Source organism: Haliotis asinina, chromosome 2 (genome assembly GCF_037392515.1).
Source record: "Haliotis asinina isolate JCU_RB_2024 chromosome 2, JCU_Hal_asi_v2, whole genome shotgun sequence".
NCBI lineage: Eukaryota > Metazoa > Mollusca > Gastropoda > Lepetellida > Haliotidae > Haliotis > Haliotis asinina.
Window position 1 is genome coordinate 25,693,705 of NC_090281.1, and position 23,689 is coordinate 25,717,393.

At 40.2% G+C, this 23,689-nt stretch overlaps 2 protein-coding genes across 3 annotated transcripts in view; one reads left to right on the plus strand and one right to left on the minus strand.

Moving 5' to 3' along the window:
- Positions 1 to 1,808: 1,808 nt before the first annotated feature.
- On the plus strand, positions 1,809 to 10,863 carry LOC137271676 (uncharacterized). The gene is made up of 5 exons (XM_067804100.1): positions 1,809 to 1,890; positions 5,228 to 6,379; positions 7,076 to 8,242; positions 9,665 to 9,761; positions 10,731 to 10,863. Exons 1-5 carry the CDS (start codon positions 1,824 to 1,826, stop codon positions 10,861 to 10,863), a joined length of 2,616 nt encoding a protein of 871 aa, XP_067660201.1. The 5' UTR covers positions 1,809 to 1,823.
- Positions 10,864 to 11,379: 516 nt separating this feature from the next.
- LOC137273454 (GTPase-activating protein and VPS9 domain-containing protein 1-like) overlaps positions 11,380 to 23,689 on the minus strand; it is a 39,157-nt gene continuing 26,847 nt past the window's right edge. For both annotated transcript variants that reach the window (XM_067806149.1, XM_067806148.1), the window contains exons 17-21: positions 23,076 to 23,199; positions 22,505 to 22,571; positions 21,381 to 21,495; positions 19,883 to 20,021; positions 11,380 to 19,059 (exon numbers count right to left, since the gene is read on the minus strand). In XM_067806149.1, the coding sequence (XP_067662250.1) occupies positions 18,787 to 19,059; positions 19,883 to 20,021; positions 21,381 to 21,495; positions 22,505 to 22,571; positions 23,076 to 23,199 (718 nt within the window). In that variant the 3' untranslated portion in view covers positions 11,380 to 18,786. The remainder of the gene's footprint in view (positions 19,060 to 19,882; positions 20,022 to 21,380; positions 21,496 to 22,504; positions 22,572 to 23,075; positions 23,200 to 23,689) is intronic.

Below are 23,689 nucleotides of genomic sequence, written 5' to 3' on the forward strand. Positions count from 1 at the left end.
GACCTGCTTGGGTGTCGACGACTATCACACCATTCCCTGGAATCTTCGAACAGACTCTGTCCAGGGTCGAGATGACATAGATCTCTTGCCCAGTGCCTTGAAATTTCTGGTCTGCTTTGATTTGGTGTCTCTTTCAACCTCACCTGACATCACGTGGCTTCAGGTTGAGAAGCTCAGTGCAGAAACAGGAACTACTGTTCGTAGATAACCTCCCATAAGGAGTTCCGACAGACTGTATCCATTGCGTAGGGACGTCGTATGGTAGGATAATAGGGCTAGGTGTGGAATCCTTTCCTTCTTCAGCAGAAACTTGACGTCTTCACCGCTCATTCTGCCTCTCCGTTGCTTTGAGCAAAAGTAGGGTTACTCGTCACATGAGTGAGTCCATATCCCCTTGAAAATTCTTCAGAGTAATTGAGAACTGCGGCCCATTATCAAAGATGATTATTTCTGGAATACCTCCAGGTGCTTCAACTACTGTCTAAGCTACACTATAGGTTGAGGTAGTTTGGCTATCTTGGCATACCGTGAGTAGTAGTCGATGACTTGCAGATAGACTGAATATGGTGGTCCGTCACAATCTTCTGTCAAGGGCGATCTGGTAGACTTGACGGCAAGTGATGTTCTGGACGATTTACTCTTTCCTCGGTGCAGTCTGTGCAGTTTTCTACTAACACACACAGTTAGCTGAGAGTCCAGAGCACCTGATCCACTGTTTTGGCCGTTAACAGCACTTGACTATACCTTGGTGTCCCTTGTGTAACTGGTCTAGTATTTCCAGATGCCTAATAGTCGAATGTCAAATCGAGTCTAAAAGTGTGGTCGAGTCTGTTACCTTGTTAGATATGCCTACCACACCGCCACACCATTCCGATGGCTTAGAGATAGGGGAGATAACTCCTAAGTTTCCCATGCTTGTCAACTCTTCCTTCCTTGTCTTGCTTCTTCAGAGTAAGTGCAATTCTTCTCGGCGTCGACACTGAAATGTTCAGTGCTGTACTCATGTTATGTGTTGCCTTGGCATGATCCATGTTTTATTAATTGTTTAAGGGGGTGGTCGTGCAGTCTAGTAGTTAAAGAGTTCGCGCGCCACGTCTAAGATCCGGGTTCGATTCTCTTCTTCGATTCCTGGTGTCCCCAGCCGTGGTTTGGTGGAATATTCCTAAACGTTTATTGACATGCTCACATTTTAAGTGTAAGACACATGAATTAGAATATTGTCCTGAAAATTATGGAAAAACTGTCTAAAGCTAAACTCACACATTCACTCTATGAATTATTTAACACCTCACGCAGAAATATTCGGACTTTATGGCGGTATTTTGTGAATTATCGGCCTGGATCACAAGACCCTATGATTGCAACAGTCTCCGCAATTGAAATGCGATGAGTCACAGCGGGTTTGTAATATTGTCATGAATAAGGATACTCGATTTTCCTCATAATATTCAAAACGTTACTCTCAAATATTATCACATGCTTTCTCTTTCTTTTCAATTCACCATGTTTACAGCAGGAAATGTAGGAACTACAGGGTAAAGGGATTTCTTCCTCATAGAGAAGAAATACAGCATCCCGGTAGCTCAGCTACAAATATTTCATAGATTTTAAACCATTATATTTGCAATATCCTTACAACAACCAATGGTTACCATGCCACAAGACGGATGTCAAATCGTGATGTATATAACTGGGCTGGGCACTTAGTCTAGCGGTTTCTCGCTTCAGTGGACCCTTCTCATGTTAATCGCATTTAAAGACAGGTGGAGGCATCTCAGAGCATCTGACCTCTTAATTGTGTGGACAGAAACCAGGGAGAAGTTATGGAGGTGTTGATTCACATAGGCTTCTGTTTGGCACTTCTTTTGGCAATGCTGCAGGGCGTTGAAGGTAGGTAAATCTAGTGTGTATCTACTTGCATAATTGACGATAAAACGCCATTTTCGAATAACAATTATTATATGTTATTACATATTACATATTACATATTACATATAGCTTGATAACTTGGAATGTAGAGCAGCGTTTCATATGCGCCCACATTTTAACGAATTTGATCCCAATGTGATGACAATTAAAGATAATTTAAAGGAGAATATGAGATGATTGCAATAATTTGCTGGGTGAAAGATAAAGTCATCAGAAACATATACCTAAAGTTTCAATTACAAATTATGCATATTAAGAGTGGAATCACAGAGCCATCCCCGCCATTGTTTTTTATTCCTATAAAACACCGATGAAAATGGTAAACATACATGGGTTAAGAATATCTGTCACTTAATTTTCACAACTGTAATTTTATGTTTGGATAGAGCAAGATGCAGGAAAAATACGAATGTATAAAGCCACTTTTGACTCTCCTTGTACATCCACACACAGGCAAACTGTAGCGCAAATGGGCAGTACAGCATAGAGAAAATGACTAGTCTTCTCTACATGCGAGCGAAGCGAGCAAAGTTTGGCAACGTACTTTCCTCGTTTCAGTATTTTTCATGTCAAAATAAAATCTTGCTACCATCAAAGGTATACACCCACTGCTTCACTGGGTTGTGCTCTCACATTTCCAACCCCATGTTGAACAGTTATTCACGTGAAATATTTTATATTCAACATTTTAAGCGCAACAGGTGGTAGATGAGACCGTTCTTCGCCTCTATTCCCCCTTCCAGCTTCCGTGTCAACGGAGTGAAGGAACAGGAGGGTCTTAAGCTTATTCTGTATGGAATACTTAAAGTTACCTCCCCGGCATCATTCACTCATTACGCCAGAAGTGTTATTATGTACAGTAAATGTGACGAAAATTCTAACAGTAGCGACGACAGATAAGACAAATAAACTCCAACAGTTTACGATAAAATTAGACAATATGGTCTTTCTTTTTAATTCCTGCTTATTCAAGTTCCGTCACTCCGTTCAAATGGAAGCTGGCAGGGGTAACGGAGGCGAAGAACGATCTGAATACCATGTGTGGAGCGTAAAATGTTGAATAAAACATATTTCACGTGAGTAATTACTAAACATGGGGTAGGAAATGTGAGAGCACAACAAAGTGAGGAAATAGGAGTGTACCTTTGGTGGTGGCGATATTTTATTTTGACATGTAAAATACTTTTCGAACCGAAGCGAGGAAAGTACGTTGCCAACCTTTGTTCGCTTCGCTCGCATGTAAGAAGACTTGTCATATTCTTTATGCTGCGCAACCCCATTTGCGCTACAGTTTGCCTGTGATCCACATTTTGTAAGAATTATTCGACTTTCAAATCATTCTTACAGCCTGAAATATACCTAGCAGCACAAAGATGTATTTCCACTGCATTCGTTTAAAGTTAATCTATTAAGAAAAAACACAAACTTTGTACTAATGAAAACCTGATACCGTCTGTGCTCATTAACAGTCGGGTGTTTCCGTAATGGGCGGAATCCGAGGTCGTTTTTCACGTTTTTATTGCGATATTACATTCAAACGTTTTGCGAAATTTTGATAACGGAAAGTGATTTTAGGATGCGTTTTTCCACATATCAAAAAATAGTTTTACGTTGGTATTCTCCTTTAAAGACTTTGCAAGAGAATGAATACGCGCATAAATAGGCGAGTGTACCTGTGTATTTCATACACATGATTGAAAGAAGTTATAAGTTCACTATTACCCCGGCTGTGGTCCCATTGATCTCAAACGTGGTGTTTTGTATAGTTATGTACACCACGATTTTGAGCTGCCTTGCAATTGGATTGGTTCTTTGCGATTTTAGCCACGCCTACGTTCGCCCGTCTTAGACATTGGTAACTAGGTCAATCCCCCAAACACGGTAGATTCACGTTGGTATCTTGTCCGCACAAAGGGGTGTAACCACTGATGCAAGTGCAAACAGTCCTCACGTCCATGCACTTTCAGTATACATAACATTGGCTCAGCTATGCTTCCAATATGTTCAATAAGTCTTTTAAAACATAAATCGCCTCAGTAGGGTATTGATGACGTGTCTTTGGCTATAGTGTATCCGCTCCACTTTTTAAAATTAAAGTGAGGAAGTGCGTTTTCTTCGTCCATTTTAACAGTAGCTCAGTATCACTGCTGCCACACCAGAAATGGGTCTTACTTTAACTGGGAATCGAACCCGGACTGGGGATGAGGAGCATACCCTTTAAACCCAGATTTCCGTTAACCGCCCAACCCCTTTAATTTGGTCAGATGCTGTATAGCACTCAAGACCGTAACGCGTATTTGGCAATCTTGAAAACGGGAGAACATATGCTCACAGAAGTGGAAAGATTAATTAATTCTTTGATATTATAACCGTTTAAAACAAATTCTTAGAACCATCTCCAGGACTTGCCCCCAATTTACATTACACCTATATGGCGGAGATCTGCTAATAATTGAGCTTGGACCTCGCCATACAGTGATCAACAGCATGACCATCTATCTACGCAATTGGTACACGATGCACAAACATATGTTTCCGGACGTACTTCTGTAGCGCCGGATCCGAGATGATCTATGCATGTGTCAACCATGTCAGCGAATCTGGCCTCTCAATCCCGTCGGTCAATTCTAACATCAACCTGATGGCCAATGCTAACCCGGATCTTCACTAGCTTCCTGTACTATTGAACTGGCACCGCCACCCTACAGAACAATGTTTCATCTCACACGGAACAAATAAACTGTGATATATATGTTCTGAGGCATGACGACGAGCTATCTCACACATGACCACTGTAAAGGTTGATCACGTTCACAAGGTGTGCAACATAGGGTAAGAATGGGCGTGGTTTCAATACCGTCAGCGGACGCAAAAATGTTTGGCGGCTACACACATAACTGATTAACTGATTTGTAAAGTTACGCATCAGATTTGTGAGAAGGTTTGCATTTCATGGAAGTATGGATCGTATTAAATCAGTTCTGCTTGAGTCCGTATCGTATAGAGTTGGGTCCCTTCTGTGTAGTGACAACATTCAACGTCAACTTGCGATGTGTCGTTTCTGAATGAGAAGTTTATTGGGAAGTTAACACCCGTCTGTAAGTTCAAGGCAAAACATCCTTGTGTCGTACTTCTGTTGTCACGAAGCTGATTCATGCGTATTTCATCAGCCGTCATTCTTTGCTTGTGATAAACCTCTGATACCTCGAAGTGTACGTCGAACTTCGACACAGGGGTAGTTGACTGTATTTCTAATTATAAGGTGTTGATTTAATACCTTGCTGAATTGACTTATCAGGTGAAGACTACTTGGTGGTTGTGGCATATGAGGGTGAAGACTCGCACATCAGGTACTCGGCAGGAGAAACTGGGGGCCTGGTGGAGATACAGTATCCGTATCTCGCCTACAGAAGTGTCTATCCATTGGGTCCCTTCCATGGTGCATCACATACTGTAAGAGATAAGATGAAAATCGCCAGTGGTGTAGAAAATGCAGCTATCGTTGTGAGCGGAAGTGACGAAGATATAAACATTGTGGTAGATGCTGACGGTGTGTTCTCTCCCCTTCCAATATCTGCCCTTGGGACCAAGTACATTTTACCTTCTAGTCTCGCCCCTGACAGTGATTATCAGTCCTTGTTACTGATAGCTACACACAACATGAGTACAACTGTTGATATATTCTTTCGAATGAACAGCGGAAATATCAGCTTTGCCAATTACCATTACACTGGCGGTGATGTATTATCTGTTAAACTCAATCCATATCAAACGTTGAGGATATCCACTCCATATGACCTGAATGGGACGGTCATTAACAGTGAACACAGTGTAGCCGTCTATAGTGGTATGGAGTATACCTCCAACTACACTGTGTATGACCAGCTACTGCCGGTCAAGCACTACGGACGGGAGTATGTTGTTGCTGTAGATGACACCAAACTGGAGTTGCAGATCATCAGTGAACACAGCCACGTGCAGATCACTTTCAGTTCTGGAACCACATTCTCCACTGAAGAGCGGAGTTTCTATAACCGCTCACTTGAACGTGGAGAGAATCTTCACTTCACCACCACAAGCCCGGTACTGGTGACTCTCAGTCGAGCAGATGGTTATAGCAGTTCCTTCACAACCGTCCCACCTGTACACTCATATGTCACACACACAGGAGTCTGCCTGTTTAGTGAAGATCTCAACACAACACTAAAGATACTAACTGACAGGAGAGCGACTGTGCTCATTGAAGACAACGAGGTCAACGGTCTTCTGACATGGAGTAACATAGCAGACAGCAGATACAAAGTTGGCACACTGGTACAGTCACAGTCACGACGAATTTATTCTACATCCATATCCAGCGACCTCCCCTTCACAGTTCTGTCCTTCTATAACGGATCTGTCTATAACAGCGGCTACAATCTGTCTGCAGGGGAATCAGAACACTATACAGGTATGTGGCAGTTGAATTCATTACACTGGCGTAATAATAATAACATAAAACATAAACAATAGACATATACCTAGTTTTTCAAGAGAATGAAATACAAGATCACGCTATTCACAGAGGGCATGTGAAGGAAATATCATGCTCAGCTAAATATAGCATTGTTTCTTTGGCGTGTCCTGTTTGCGTCATTTTCAGAAATAGAACTGTACATGTTTTTTTTTTGTTTTTTGTTTTGTAAACTTAGCCTCAGTATTTTTTGTTACACTCCACTACTGAGTCTCAGTGGTGGAGGGTAACCAATAACACTGAGACTAAGTTTACTTAGACCGCTAGCGGCCGAGCCTCGTTTTGATTTCCAGAGTTCCTTTTGTCAAAACTCGCTGCACGGCAGAGCACGCTGTACGACGTGTTTGCAAGGATTAGACGGAGCGCAGTGTCGCAATGTACAAGCATTTAGGTGCATCAAATAATAATATTATTAATATACATATATTTCCAGATGAATGAGATGGTCTCAAACCTCTGGACAGGTCATTGATCTAAGTTGCGCAATAAGGAACCCAGTCACCAGAAAACGAGTCATTTGTGTAATCAATGTGTTGACTGAACATTTGGACACATACAGAAGATTTTGATGTGTTTTTTTTTATTTGATTTACTAGTGGTTATGAAATACATGCATGGTATTTTGTCTTCTAGGTCCAAGTTACTTAGTGGTATTCATAGCGGACTCTTCATCCAACACCTACCTCTCCGTCATATTCGCCAGTGCTGGAGAGACAGGAGGCCAGTGGCGGGTGCAGGATCCACAATCTGGACGCGTCTGGTCACGGCGCTTCAATCCTTACAACACAGACTATTTTATCCCCAACAGGACAACTACCAGTGTAGTGCTTGTTCATGTGAGAGACGATACCATTCACGTCAGAGGAGCCGTGGATTCTTTCACATCATTCTCCCCCCTTCCTGTGTCGGCACTAGGCACAAAGTACATCATGTCTTCCTGTCTCCCCACTAATGACAATGTTTATCAGGACACAAAGTCCTACATATCCGTCTTGGTGATAGCCACACACAACAAGAAGGCGGATATTGACGTCATCTTTAGACTGGACGGCAACGTCGCCTATGACGGCAAGACGTACGTCAACGGGGACACTCTCCGTGTCAGTTTAGATAGGTATCAGACTGTCTCCCTAAACAGTACATCTGATATGACCAGAACAATCATTACTGCCACGGAGACAATAGCTGTCTATAGTGGAACATACCATGTGAACCAATCACTCTTCACTACATTCGAGCAATTACTTCCTGTGAAACATTATGGACACGAGTATATTGTCGCTATCCAGGACCCTTTTTACAAAGATGGAACATACCAACTTCAAGTTGTTACTGACCACAGTGACACGAACATCATGTTTAATAACGGTTCTTCCATATCAGTGGGTGAAGATGGAGTGTACCATGGACAATGTGGAAATACTGAAACGTTCTACTTCAGCACCACACGACCTGTTATGGTCACATTGTGTGCTATTAGACGCAATTACTATTCTGACGGGTTAGTTGTAGTGCCCCCAATAAGCCTCTACTCCAAGTTAACAGCACTTCAAGCCCATGGTACCATGCAGATATTGACAGACCAGGAAAACAACAATGTGGAGGTTAATCAGATCCGCGACACTATCTCTACAGTCTTCAGCCCTCCAGTGAGATGGAAGAATGTGCCAGGTACAAGATTCAAAGTGGGGACATCATCAGGCTATCCATATACAACAACCATCCGTTCTAAATCTACCTTTGCTGTCCTTGGATACTATGTCTATTCCATGTACACCGGAGGGTATACTTTCAGAACAGGTAATAATTGAAACACAATACACGACGTTTATAACAAACACGTTTATATGGTCCTCGACAACTTGTGCATTTTATTAAATGCTTCTAAATAACGAAGGACAGTTATAACTATCATTACAGGCCCCTTTCGCTTCGTCATAGGAGCAGTTTTCTTTAACTATAGCCTGCATCAGTGGTAAAATAGAGGATTTAGTAATTACGCGTTTATAACAAATTATTATCTTTATTATTCGTAATATTTTCTTGCATTTTTGAGGTAATGAGAGTAGGTAGCATCCATTTTGATTTATTAATGCTGTTCGTATGCAAAGATCAGATGTAGAACTGATCTCAGCAACCTACGTTTGTAAGACTAACGGGATCGGGTGGTCATGCTCGCTGATTTGATTGCTGAATATACGTATCCCAGTTGCGTAGATCGCTGCTAATGATTTCAATCACTGGATTGTTTTGACCAATCTCCATGATTTACTCATCTCCGCCACATAGCTGGAATAACTCTATGTGCAGCGTTAAATAAACTCATCGTACAAGTCCGTTAGGGGTTTGGTGGCCGGGATCTGTACTATAACACCGTATCCCGGCACTGACGTTGTGATGACGTTGCGTTCGCTCGTCACGCCGTAGACCCGAGTTCCCTCCCCTACATGGGTACAATGTAGAAACTGACTATGGGGGAACATATGGACAACGAACTAATGAATCGATCCTCGGCAACCCATGCTTGCCGTGAGTGAGTGAGTGAGTGAGTGAGTGAGTGAGTGAGTGAGTGAGTTTAGTTTAGTTTTACGCCGCACTCAACAATATTCAAGTTATATGGCGGTGGTCTGTAAATAATTGAGTCTGGACCAGACAATCCAGTGATCAACAACATGAGCATCGATCTGCGCAATTGGGAACCGATGACATGTGTCAACCAAGTCAGGAAGCCTGACCACCCGATCCCGTTTCACGCCTTACGACAAGCATAGTCGCCTTTTATGGCAAGCGTGGGTTGCAGAAGGCCTGTTCTACCCCGGGATCTTCACGTTGACGTAAGAGGCATTTAACGGGTTTGGGTGGTCAGGCACGCTGACTTGGTTGACACGTGTCATCGTATCCCAGTTGCTTAGATCAATACTGATGGTGTCGATCACTAGATAGTGTGGTCAAGACTCGATAATTCAACGACCGCTCCCAAATAACTGGAATTTTGCTGCGTGCGGTGTAAAACTAAACCCACTCGTTCACTCATCATCTTTCATCCCCATTAGTTATGAACACGTTCGGGGACCAACTGGTGTGATCTTTTACCGTGTTCCCACGTGATGGATGGGGTGGCCTAGTTGTTAACGTGTCATGCCGAAGAGTGGGTTCAATTTCCCAGCAACAGATAACTGTCTTTAACAACCAATTTATATATAAGTCAAATATATTTTTCAGCTGACAACCCGACCAACGTTGCTATGATCGTGGGTGTAGTGTGTGCGATTGTCATTGTGGCTCTCCTGGTCGCCTTAGTGACATACATGTTCTGCATGTAGGTATCTTTGAGTTAACCATTCTTTCTGTGTTGTCGACATACTTTTAAGACGTGGGTACCCGGTGTAATAGTAGAAGATCATGATTAGAACTGGTCTTCGGCCACCCAGGCTTATCTATCCAGGGGAAGACCCGGGTTAGAATTGGACTTCAGCAACCCAGGTTTGTCTGTCCTGTGAAGATCCGGCTGGAATTGGTCTTGAGCAATCCCGGCTTGTCTGTCCTGTGAAGATCCGATTTGAATTGGTCTTGAGCAATACCGACTTGCCTGTCCTCTGGTGATCTGTGTTGGAACTGGTTTTCACCAACATTGTAAGGGGCGATTAATGAGGTCGCGCGATTAGGCCCGCTAAGTTCGTATCCAAACTGCATAGATCGAATCCCTAGGTTGTCTGGTCGAGTCAGACAACCACAATATATTGGAATATTGTTGACTGGGACTTGAAACGACAAATAATAAAAGAGATACAGTTCAACGTCACATGGGCACGTGTCGGCCAGTCATTCTTTCATCTACTCGTGAAGCACATTCCCAGCCTAATACAAATACAGATACACTTTGAAGGTTCTTGAAGGATATCACCTGAAAGGGTCTTAAAGTTTGAAAATTAAAAGATCCCGACAACCGTCGTTGTATTTCTTAACATTTAATCAGGTGGTCAGGCTCGTTGACTTGGTTGACACACGTCATCTGTTCCCAGTTGCGTATAACGATGCTCATACTGTTGACCACTGGATGTGTAAGGTCCAAACTTGATTATTTACATACCGCTGCCATACAGCTGAAATACTGCCAAGTGAGGCGTAAAACTAAACTCACTCACTCACTCACTTAGATTGCTCTTTAGCAATCAATGGTTGTCGGTCTCGTGAAGGTCCGAGTTGAATTTCAGGAGTGGTCTTCAGCAACTGTTGATGTATTTCTGAACATTTATATAGTTTGTGATGAAAAGGTTTCTTTTTGTAGACGCAGAAAGAAGCTGCCAGTTAAGGAAGATCCAAAACCAGGTGATGATCTTCCTCCACCATCTTACTTCACAGTGCCTGACGCCGACGCTCAAGGTGGTCAAAGCGAAGCTGTCTACACGGAATTAAAATAATAACTGTTCGCCAGACAATGCAAGGGATGTTTTCAGTAATGCTTTATTTCATTTTTTCCGGGAGGGGTAAATGGAGCGATGTTAGCCAGACACGGAAAACAGTTACCCGGCTGCTTTAGTGTAAATACATGTTATCTTTGCAATACGTATGAACCATGCCAGTTCTTAACATCCGGTTAACAGAAATTATTTTAGGCTTTACCTTGAAGTAGAGTGGGGTCGATGGTATCGGTGCTGGTGTTCATTGGTTTTGCACATGACATGAGGGGTGGGGGTGGGGAATGTCACTAACTTTGCACATAAAACTTAATGACGACCATTCGCGGGGAAGAAAGGACACCAGAAATGGGCTTCACACATTGTACCCATGCAGGGGAATCGAAACCGTGTCAAATAACAGGCAAACGCTTTAACCACTAGGCTTACCCCACAGCCCTAAATGAATGAATGAAAGAATGAATGAATGAATGAATGAATGAATGATTTTTTTAAAACTTAACCAATGAAACGACCGAGCAGAGGGAAACTTAATATTTATTCATATATATATATATATAATTTTTGGGAGCGTCCACCTTTCTCCATTGTATAATTATACACATAAACATATATATTAGACAGTATTATTTGGCACCTATACTTCTATTTGTTGACAAAGGGGGCTGGCACAACACAGCGGGTTAATATAGAACCACAATCATAATTAAGACACCAACATCATAACATCATATTTACAATCAGTAGATAAAGCATTAGTCCTGCACAACAATTTTTTTGCAACATATTAACCCTTTAAATATGGACAAGATGGGAAGCAAGGCCTTGCTGATCAACCCTCAAGACAGCTGGAAATACTGATAAATGCCTGCACATAACTTAGTGAGCAGATATGAATGTGATTTTAAAACAACAGGGTGTCTGCTTTTAGTTTAGAACTATTTCACAAATATCACAGTGACAGCAGAAACTGGCCTAAGATACTGTACTCATGTTTGAAACTGAACCCAGGTATTTTGGCATAAGCCCATGCTTCATCCACATGACTGACCACTCCTTTGCTCCTGGCACTAACAACATTGAGACCACAACCTATAACTGAGTCGGTATGGTTTCATGCCGCTTTTAGCAAAATTCCAGCAAAATCATGACTGGGGTCAATTGAAATGGGCTTCACACATTGTACACATGTTGGGAACTGAACGTGGGTCTGTTCTTTGATGAGTGAACACTTTAACCACTTGGCTAACACAATGCCCACTTCTAACAAGCCCACAATGGTTGTAAATGATCCCTTATTTCAAAGGCTAATGCTTTTTGGCAATACCATCAATGGTATTGCTTACAATAATTAGACATTAATCATACCTAGAGAGACGACTGCTTAATGCTGTGTATGACAAATACTTTGCATTCCATAGTGGGACCTTCAAAACCATTATGTTCTATATCAGATTCCTGTTAATTCTGTTGACTATCCTACAGAGTATGTTCAGTGTGGCAGTGTTAAAGTTCGCAGATATGTGACAATGCATGAATAGTAATGCGATAACTACCATAGGCATAAGTGAGTCTTGTCATGAGGCTATCATGAGGGTTGATCTTGTATGTAATAACAATACCTGCTTCCTGAGACAACAATACATGTAAGCATACTGCATGGTGCATGGGTGACTGCCTCTCAGGTGACCCCTAGCAGTATATGTATCTGCGAAATATGGGGATGGGGTATAGGTTGTGGGTGAGAAGATGGGAACTTGGAGATTGGTTGTGAAGCCTTTCCTGTATAATGCCTTTGATCAAATAAAACATTGCCCACATGTCTTTTCAAGTTTCTGTCAGCCATCAGTCCCATAATCCAGACAATTCAATATCTTTTAGTATTCAATCCTGCGAGTGGCAGAAAACATGAAAATGACATCAAGACAAGGAAACCGGGTTTCTATGGAAAGCCAACTTCTTTACTGCAATGACAGTGATGTTTCATAATAGATCGTAACAGCCTATTACAAATATTGAGAAGCATGTTCATATGTACACAACAACGCTGCATTCACTGCACTAAAAAAAGTTGACTAGTAACAGAACCTGATTTTCCTTCATCTTCATAATTTCTAAAATGCCTCTCAAAAAAGACAGTTAGAGCACTGATAATTTGATAATGTTGTCTGTATTGTTATATCATACTAGTGTCATCCTTTCACGGACACTAATGTCATACACAAATTCCAGTTCCTTGTCATACTGAGTCTGATCAAATGCTTCTAACAGAATTACTAATTCAGTGACATACTGTTCTACTGTGAATCTACAAGGACCACGTTTTTACTTTCAGGGGCTAGTTTGTAACATCAAAATTTGACAATGGGGTTTGACTGTAATCGTGTTCTTTTCAGGGACATTTGTGAACTTGGTAGAACAGATTGGAGGGGTATAGTTTATGGCAGGACCATGGATTCCAACTCATTGTCAGATGTTCAGAACAAACTAATGGTGCAACTCTGCATGGCAAGCAAAGGCCACTAGGCCACTGGGGTACTGGTATTATCTATTACAAATATTTGTGAAAAATGGAGAAACATTTCAATATCAGTTCCTTTTAATCTGAAAATAATTTATCTTAAGTCCATATAAGTTCAACAACAAATTTCCATATTCTCAGAACAATTTTCTGATTCATGTGCCCCACACATAAAATGTGAGCATGTCAATCAACTGAATTGTACAGTGAGTGAGTGAGTGAGTGAGTGAGCGTGTGCTAGCATGGTCTTAAGCCACTTTTAGCCATATTCCAGCAATATGAAGGCAGGGACACCAGAAATGGGCTTAACACATTGTACCCATGTGTTGAATCAAACCCATGTCTTTGGTGTGCCAACGCTTTTACCACTAGACTACCCCCACTGGACCAAGTGAGTGAGAGAATGAGTGAGTGAGTGAATGACAGAGAGACATGGTCAAATGCAGCTCTGAAATGTATTTCTATTATATCAGCTGATGAAGGTGGAAATCCCAAAGCGATGCAGGTACAGTTTACCCAAAGACAGGTTGGATGCTCTAAACCTTCAGACATTTTCAGGGCAAACATGGGATTAAAACTCAGCTACTTTCCTTTCAAGAACAAGGGACTCAGCTCTGGGGATTAAATTTCATTCGTACTCACTATTTGGCTGGGCACTGACATGTCCTTAAATATCAACCTTTTTGTTTACAGCTGACGTTATTAAGTAATGATGAATATTAATACTGTTTCAATAATTACTTTGTCTTGTGTTCACTCAATCTATTCATCTAAATACTGAACATTACACATGACAGCTAACAGAAAAATAACACCCAAACTGTGCAACAGAAGCTCATGATATGTGGTTGTGTAATATCAAAACTACTACACTTCAAACATATTCTGCATCAAAACACAAAGACAAGAATCTAATAATGATACCGCAGACAACAAGATTTTAACAAGCAAAAACAACACGTCCAAGTTAGGTGATGTTATTTAACCTGTACAAGATTAAGCACTGTAAAATAATTCGATTCTGTTGCAAGAACGGTCATAGTTAAGCACTTAAAAAACATATTATTCAAGTGTAAATACATATAATTCAAAAATATACTAATAGTATAGTTAATGTTTGTTTCCATGGTAACAACAGAGAAAGTGACTAATCTTGGGATTCTGATAGACAGCGAATCTTAAGTACTCATTTTGCAACTTTGATTTGATTCAGTTAAGAATTTATAATCACTCAAGCACAATAGAGCAAGTGACAGTGAAGAGAGTAAACACCAAGAACATAATATATACATATTTCAATGACACAAAAACAAAATTTCCAATAAAAAAAGTTCCCAGTTTCTTAACTTAACAATTAAAACTATGCTAGGTGTTAATTATCAAAGAAAGTTCAAATTAAGCAAGACACTGCTGGCTTAGCATTAATTGTCATAAATGTCAAAATATTTGTTGTTATTTTTAAAGGCGTATTTACCTTCCCCTTTCAGCGTAAAGATTTCATGGTTACAGACTTGGAATAATTAAGATAATGAAAACATCCACACCTGTATTCATGATGAAATACCTTTGGTTTCATCTGACCATTCCATTCAGGTCTGGGTAGGTCATAACAATCCTGTTTCCATGGTTACTCTCAATTCCACTATCCATGAACATATTTCATTATCTTATTGTATTTTTTTTTGTTATGACCTCTTTTCCTTGAGATACTTTCCTATGATTTCTGTTTAAGACATACTCTCAAAACCTTGCTGACATGTTCTCATACCAGTGAAAAGAGTATGAAAGCTTTCTTCTATTCTAAAGGAAGGAAACATTGTTCACATAAAAGACTATCTCTAAGAACTTTCTAGCAAATCCTTTTAAGACGAGAGCTACTTCCAAAGGTTGTGAGGTGTTAAAAGCTTGTCTGACAAATTGCAATGGACAAGATGACAAAGCCTGGTCAAAGGGTTGGGTTCTATGACGCTTTTAGCAATATTCCAGCAATATCACACCAAGGGACACCAGAAATGGGCTTCACACATTGTGCCCATGTGGGGAATCGAACCCAGACCTTCGGAGTAATGAGCAAATGCTTCTACCTTTACACTACCCACCACTGACAAGTCATAAATTACATTACATTTACATTATAAAATCACAGCAAAGTAAATTAATTTCATTATCCATATTCAATAAATGACAAGTTATTGATCACGACACTGTTACTACCTGCTTTGCATTGCTGTGTATGTTTATGAAGTGGTAAACATGGCTGAATGTGACTAAATGTTAATATACAGACTAGACAATCACAACTGTATGTAAAAATACTCTGATTAAGTTAGACAGGAATCTATAAAATACAGGGATATGATATTTATAGAGCTTTGAACATCCTTTTCAAATAGAAAATGTGTTGCGTATCTATTCAGGTTCCATTTTTTAACTATTACATTTTACTTCAGATATCATTTAACTAAATACCAATTACCTCACAAATTAAAATTATTTATGCCAAGACTGACAAGAAATCCCATAAGGTGACAAACCCTCCATTAAGCCCTGTCCTGTTCAAGGGATGTAACTCTAAAGTGTTCTTGACACCAAATCGGAGTTTGAGTATTGATGACAGTTAAATACCATCTTCAGAAACTAATTACAGACGGGCTTCATATACAAAGCAATCTTTATCTGAATCACCAAACTATGATCCACAAACTCCTGTTAATGGGATAAGGCCAACAATAAAATATAAATAATAATAAATTAATCCCTTGCAAACCCAAAATGGGTTGGTGCAGATGGGTACTGGTGTTCACATAGCTCTTGGGGAGAATATTTCGCAGCTAAGGGACAGAAGCATGTAAATTTTCATCTGGTTCAAGCTTAGCAAGAAAAACAAAAGTACTAAATATACCATTAGTAATGATTTCATAACCCTTCCTTATCCAATATTTCACTGAAAATACATCACATATAGATCACATGTTGAATAGAGGTGTAATAAAGAGGAGTGAATGATCAGGATTATGATTGTGCTTTTGGTAAGAATTTCAGAAATATCTTTGCATTTCATTTCCTCAGGATAACATTAGAAGTAAAACTGAAAACCATTTTAATCCGTTTGATTTCATTTGAGACAAATGAATTGTTCACTAACACAAAATGTAATAGCTACAACAAAATCAAATTTCATTGTCACTCTGTGCCATTATTTATGAGGAGGGGGTCGGGAGAAAGGAGGATGGGGTTGCACGTGTGAAAGTGAAATTTCACTACACACGCTCGTTGATTATCTGGCTGTTCTACCAGCAAGTGCCCCAACATCCCTCAAACAAGTCATAAAGACTGTATTATTTGGAATGGGTTGTTTTAGATGGTCTGTCAATTTCATGTGACTATAAAATTTGCTTTTGTTTCAATTTTTTCTTTTTGTGTTAGTGAGCAATTCATCAGTATCAAATGAAATCATACAAACTGTTGGTTTGTTTGTTGTTTAACACTCACCTCTCACACTTGAAGAGGATGACCTGCAAATAATCATGTCTGGACCAGACAGTTGTGTGAATGATATCATGTACAAAGATCCATGTTGTCAGGGTAAAGTGACTCGCAATCAACAAAGACTGACCTGTTGATTCCTTCTGAAAGGGGACTTTCTATAACTTGGAATACCACTGGGTGCCTTGGTGAAGTCCCAACGAACCAAGAATCAAAATCAAAACTGGAATTCAAACCACTGACTTAATGGACATCTGTACTTAACAGCTGCAACCAATATAAAAAGGGTGAGTGAGTTTAGTTTTATGCCGCTCATAGTAATAGTCTAGCAATATCACAGTTTCACATACTGTAGACATATAAGGAATCAGTCTTTGGCGAGATGAGATAATGGATTAGCTATTTGGCTAGCACATCACCCAATATTTAAAAAAGGAACAATGATAAGACAGCTAATTAACCATGGGGAAAACTGTTTGTTAACGAGTCATTGAATATTTTTCTTTAAAAAAAAAAAAATGAAAATCAACAAACACTGTATGCTTGAACAAGTCCTGCAAAACAATATGAATCACATTATCATAATCAAACACAAAGCCCACATAAGCATAAAGCAAACTATCTAAAATTAAATTATGCCTATTGAAATTTACATAGTAAGACATCATTACTATCCAAATGTACAATGTTTTCCTTGTTAAGTGGATAGACAAGTGTGACTTTTTACAACACGGACATACATAAATCTAGACAAGTGGATAACAAGTGGAAGAATGTTCAAGTAAAATATAACAAAGTTACTCTGACTAAACAATGATCACTGTTTCAACACAGAGTAACATCAATATGCTCATGAAACTCTCAACAACTTAGTCGCCTCTGGCTAATAAATCAAGCATTACTTTCACACTGAACCTAAGTCTATCATCACAGTCATCGAACATAGCAAAGACATTGAGAGTAATCCCCCTTTAATTAAAGTGGTCTCCCTTTAATCAAGAAACAATACATTCCAAGTTATCTCCCTTGATTCTCCACCCGAGTTAGATGAAACCTGAATGTATAATGGGATAGTGGCGAGAAAACTCAATGGAATTAAAGCTGTTTTCATAAAGTCATGCAAGTCTGATTAAACAATCTGTTGTGTTTTTGTAGAGATTTCAACAGGGACAGAATTAATAATAGTTAATAATGTTTGAAAAAAAAGAGGAATAAGAAGATATTTGTGTTCCATGATATTGTTTCCATATTCAGTTAATAGACGCCACTATATTTTGTGTACGTACCTAATGTAATACTAATTTTATGCAATGTAGATGGTTATTCTCAATATGTTGTATATAATGAAGCAAAATTATGGCAAAAACTACAAGATAAGAGAGAGTTACTAGCATTTTCAACATAATGCTGCCATGTGGGATTGAACACATCCACTTATTGAGATCAGCTGGTGTTGTAAGAACAGAATGAAGGGAGATAACTACAGAATGTCTGTCCATGCAACTGAACATCTACCAAGGAAAAGATATATATAATGTAATGATATCAATAATCACCAATAAAATTTATATAAAGTTGTCAAAAATACTTTGTTCTTGTGGAAAGTGTCTTGCATCATCAACCCTGTAGGGACATCTGTGTAACCAGCATTAAACCAGCTTTGAAAGAACTTATGCATTACAAATCCATCTGATCATTCCTCTCCTGGTCACTGGAACCAGGCTTCATGTCCAAGCAACTAAAAATCGTAGGACCACAGCCAAGCATCCTCACCAAACCAACAGAGACAACAGCAACACCACATAATGCCCTTCGATCTCTTGGTGTTGCTTCCATTCTTCAGTTTCGTATCCGATGAAGAAGTATGCTTTGAGATCCTCTGGTCTGGAAACAACCGTCCATGAATATGAGGTCACCATCTAAGTGGAGTAATCCATGGTCTTGATGAACTCGACTGCTGATGAGAACTGCATCCACCAATACTGCTCCTCCCCTGCGAGTCGACTCTCGTAGAAGCTGTTCACATACTGTATGGTTGACAGTAGACAGGGTGGGTTAGCCTTGATAAGGACAAATATAAGGACTGGGATGAAGTCGTCGGCTGCAGGCACGGATTTCTCGTTCGCCATGCTAAGAAGGTTCATGATGGTAGTAGAACATCGCAACACACACTGAAGCTTGTCCTTTGGTGTCTGAAAAATATCAAACATTCCTTTCTGACAAATATTAACAGAAGTTATGAAGTGATTTGATGGTTAATTAATTTAAGCCATATCATAATGACATAGCAGATGATAAATAATCAAATCAAATCAAATCAAGTTTCGTTTAACCGCAAGGCCATCCCACTGCCCTCCAGGTTCGATTCCCCACAAAGGGGACAATGTGCGAAGGCCATTACTAGTGTCCCCCACCATGTTATTGCTAGAATATTGCTAAAATTGGCGTAACACTAAACTCACTCACTCTTGGGTAACAGAACCCAGTGGCTGATATTACGATCAATGTCTCATAGTGGCTTGTCATGCAACACCGAGTTTTAAGATATATATTGTCACCTCCAGGGTTTAGCTCTATACATATAAAAAAGGCATGTGATGAGGTCACACCAAGTTGGTTTTAGAATAAATTTATCAATGCTCATATTAAATGTTCCTCTAAGAGCACACACACATTTCAAAAAAACAATTTTAACTACAAATTATGACACAGACAAAAATCAAAGCCATGCTTTGAGACCTAGTATCTTTGGAAGCTCTAAGTATCTATATGTTCCTAATGTCCTGAATTTCAGAATCAATAAAACTGGCACCTGTCAGCAGGCTAATTGCCATGGTTTCCCGGACTCAAAAACAGCCACAATGAGTTTACCTAAATCTATCCATCTCAATCAGGTGGGAGTGAGTAAATATTGCATCAAGAATTTTGCAGCTATTTGCAGCCTGTTCGCTGTAACCATTTTCTACGGTGTGAATCTCAGCTGAATAGAGTTGTCTCCATCCCAGTAGAACCCACCTTGTATGCATTAATCATGTAGATCTCTCGCTGAGCGGCAGGCCATGGACACTCAAAGTGGTACATGCGGGGTATACACAGGTCCTTGTGTGTTGGAGTGATCAGCGCTGATAGCTTCTTCAGGTGCTGATGGAAAAGTCTGAAACACACAGAGAATTTCATGAATGGAAGACACAGAGTTAACAAAATCCAAGTTGAAAATCGAACAAACTAACTGAAATCATTGTTCAGTTGAAGAAATAATCTGGATTGGGTTCACTCTACAATTCATGAACTTTTTGAATAAAAAACATGAAATCATTCCGTGAAAACAGTTCCTGTTTTCAGTGTGCTATGTTAGAGGTAAGAATATAGTAACTCTAAATATTTACATATGGTGAAACCTGTCTAAACTGGCACCCTGTGAGACCAAAATAAAATGGCGCTTTGGTCAGGATGCCGGAGCAGACAATGACGAATAATTTCCAACATGTCTATCATTAACACTTGTCACTGATAGGCTGATTTTTTTTTATCAAGTGTTAACAGCAAATGTGCCTGCTTAGCTGGCCTAGCCAAAGTGACTGATGAGTCAATAAAACCAAAGCCAATTAAATTTTCTCTCTGACACAGTTTACTCACTTGGAAACATTAAAAAAGCCTTAGAAGCATGACCGTGGTAATCCGACGAGCGTTTGATTCAGCATGCTATCACCACTTCCTGATCATCTAGCATGCCGAGAGGGGTGTATTGGTCATAGGGACCATGACTGGACCGCTTATACCTATACCAACTCAACAGCATTTGATTGTCTGCTCAATCACTTCACATTATCCAGCGTGCCAAGAGGATTAATTAGTGTGTTGGATTATGGATTCTTGACTGAACTGCTCACACCCATGCCGATTTAAACATTTATTACGCATAAAATTGCTCGTTTGGATCGGAAAATCATGTTGGAATACGGCATAGAATGGCTCTGGATTAGACAATGTTTTAATGATCATAATATCATTGTAAAATTGCAGGACCAAAACATCATTGCAGTTTTGAGAGTGTGCCAGATTAGACAATTTGAGAATAATGCAGTCACAACAAAATAAGCTGTTTGTGTCCTATGAACGGTTTCTTTGTTTGGTAATTTCAGGTCTACCTAGAACATGTGGTGATTTCAACAATTCGACCACAGCTAAATGGCCGCAATGATGCACAAAAATAGGACTTGAAAACATCATCACAAGTGAGTACAAAAACACATATATAAGAACAGAAATCTTAAAATATATATATGTTTGAAACAATGTTTTCTACAGGACTGATAATACAAAAGCAAGTGACATATGTCATTGTATCCCAGTTGTGTAGATTGCTGTTGATCATTGGATTGTTGGGTCCAGATTCAAATACTATCATTGCAACAACCAAACCAAATTCATGAGACTTCATCAAAAAGACAATTTGGTGAATGTGAACAGAGGTTTAACAATGTCAAGGTTGGAAAGAGACTGTTTGACTTACTGGTCCCTCATGAAGTCTCCGTCTCCATTTGGAAACATGGCATGACTGTACACTCGACTCATCAGCAGGCGTTCCACAGCCAGTCGGGCGTCAGTCAGCTGGTTCTCTGTGGCAGCTGCACACAAAACATGCATATTAGTCCTGGGAAACAATTCTGCAAAGACAAGCTGCACTGTAATACCTCAATTTGGGTTCTCTTTCAGTTTCTGCACCGAGTGCAACTTGGCTGGTAGGTTTGGCTGCACGGACAAAATAATGTCACCAGTCTTAAAAAGTAACCTACGTATTTCATATGCAATTTTCATAACAAATAGAAAGTGCATATTCATTATCATGGGGTGATAAATGATAAATGATATTGTTTCACTTTTGCTTTACTAAAGGTGACCTACAACAGCTATTTTTAGCATGCACTAGAGCAGGTTGCTAAATGGGAAAATGCACCCTCACCTCAAGTCATGACAACAAAAACACATAGAAAGATTATGATCAGTGATCTATCATGTTCTAACAGTGAGTGAGTGTGTATGGAGGCGGTCTGTAAATAATCAAGTCTGGACCAGAAAATTCAGTGATCAACAACATGAGCATTGATTTGTGCAATTGGGAACCGATGACATGTGTCAACCAAGTCAGCGAGCCTGACCACCCGATCCTGTTAGTCGATTCTTACAACAAGCATAGTCGCCTTTTATGGCAAGCATGGGTTGCTGAAGGCTTATTCTACCCCGGGACCTTCACGGGTCACCATGTTCTAACATGAACATGGGAAACAGATTGTGTTCTACTGATCTATTAAACTCCAAGATCACCATAGCGTACTGTAGATCCATAATGCCCTTAGACCCCATTGGAGACCAGCATGGTGTACTGGGAGTCCATGATGCCCTCAGGCCCCATTGGAAGCCAGCACAGAGTACTGGGGATCCATGATGCCCTCAGGCCCCATTGGAAGCCAGCACAGAGTACTGGGGATCCATGATGCCCTCTGGCCCCATTGGAAGCCAGCACAGAGTACTGGGGATCCATGATGCCCTCAGACCCCAATGGAGACCTGCATGAATTACTGGGAATGCATATTGACCACTGGATCAGACGTTATAACAGTGTGACAGGGTACTCACCTTTCCATATTGAATCCTGTTCCATCTCCCGGTAGAGAACCTGTAAGAACCTGTCCACCAAGTCAGTCTGAAAGAGAGTCATAGTGTGAGATAAAATGACTGATGGAAAATATCAAACTAATATTATTTACTTAGTTTCCAGTCAAACATATACTTAGTAGCCACACAAATCTCACATATTCAGTTACTAGACAAACATCATTTTTAATTTAGGAACTCCTGCTAACACTTACCAGTAGGAGATTAGCTGCGTCCTCAAGCAATTGTTTTGTTGAATTAACCTGTCAGACTATTGGGATGTCTGACAAATTGAAGGATACCCCTACTTAGTACCTCTGCTGGGGTGAGGCATCCCTAAAGTACTCCTGCAGGGTTAAGATATCCCTCAGGAGTCCCTACTGAGTTCAGGTATGCCGTAGGCATCCCTGTCGTATTCCTGCTGGAATACTCACTGATGGACCTGCTGGGTTTAAGGTATCTCTGTGGTACTCCTGCTCAGTTAAGGCATGCATAAGATATTCCTGCTGGGTTAAGGTATGTCTAAGGTATCTCTAATCAGCAATGACTCTACCTTCTCATCCGCCACAGTGAGCTTTTGGAAATCTGAGATGAAGTAGAGGACATTCTTTTCCCTCCTTTCTATGAAGAGCCGCACGCACACATTAACCATGTGTTTGTTGCAGATCTCCTTGTCCCTGAAATTTACACAACACTCTCAGTTGCAACTAAACACAGCCAGCTGTCAGTTGTTACACAGTCAGTTGCTATAGTTATCCTTGCAGATGCTAAACTCACACTTTCTGATGCCCTACTCACCAGGAAATGTTTTCAGACGATACATTGTAAGTTGTTCACTGGTCCTGATTTGGGCATGGGCTGATGTACCTTCGATGTTACATAGAGGGTGCATCAAAGCATGGGCCCCGAGGGACAAGTGGAAGACACCTTACCAAACACATCACTGTTAATTTTGAACTGAAGCAAAGGTATTGGAATGTAGCAATTGGTAGATTTTGCTGGCAAGAAAAACAGATTTAGAGTTATCTCCCTTCCATCCACTAGCATTCGCAAAATATCAGCGATTCAATGTCATTCAAGATAAAGAATTACTTCCATGACGTACCAAATGGGTTTGGCATTCCCAGCAGGGCACACTGAAATGTAACTCACTTGTAAGCAGGGTAC

What these genes read in the sequence shown, in the direction of transcription:
- LOC137271676 (XM_067804100.1), top strand. Translation starts at nt 1,824, where the DNA reads ATGGAGGTGTTGATTCACATAGGCTTCTGTTTGGCACTTCTTTTGGCA. An exon ending in AGGGTATACTTTCAGAACAG is followed by an intron (nt 8,243 to 9,664) that starts GTAATAATTGAA and finishes TATATTTTTCAG; the next exon opens with CTGACAACCCGACCAACGTT. An exon ending in GTGACATACATGTTCTGCAT is followed by an intron (nt 9,762 to 10,730) that starts GTAGGTATCTTT and finishes TTCTTTTTGTAG; the next exon opens with ACGCAGAAAGAAGCTGCCAG.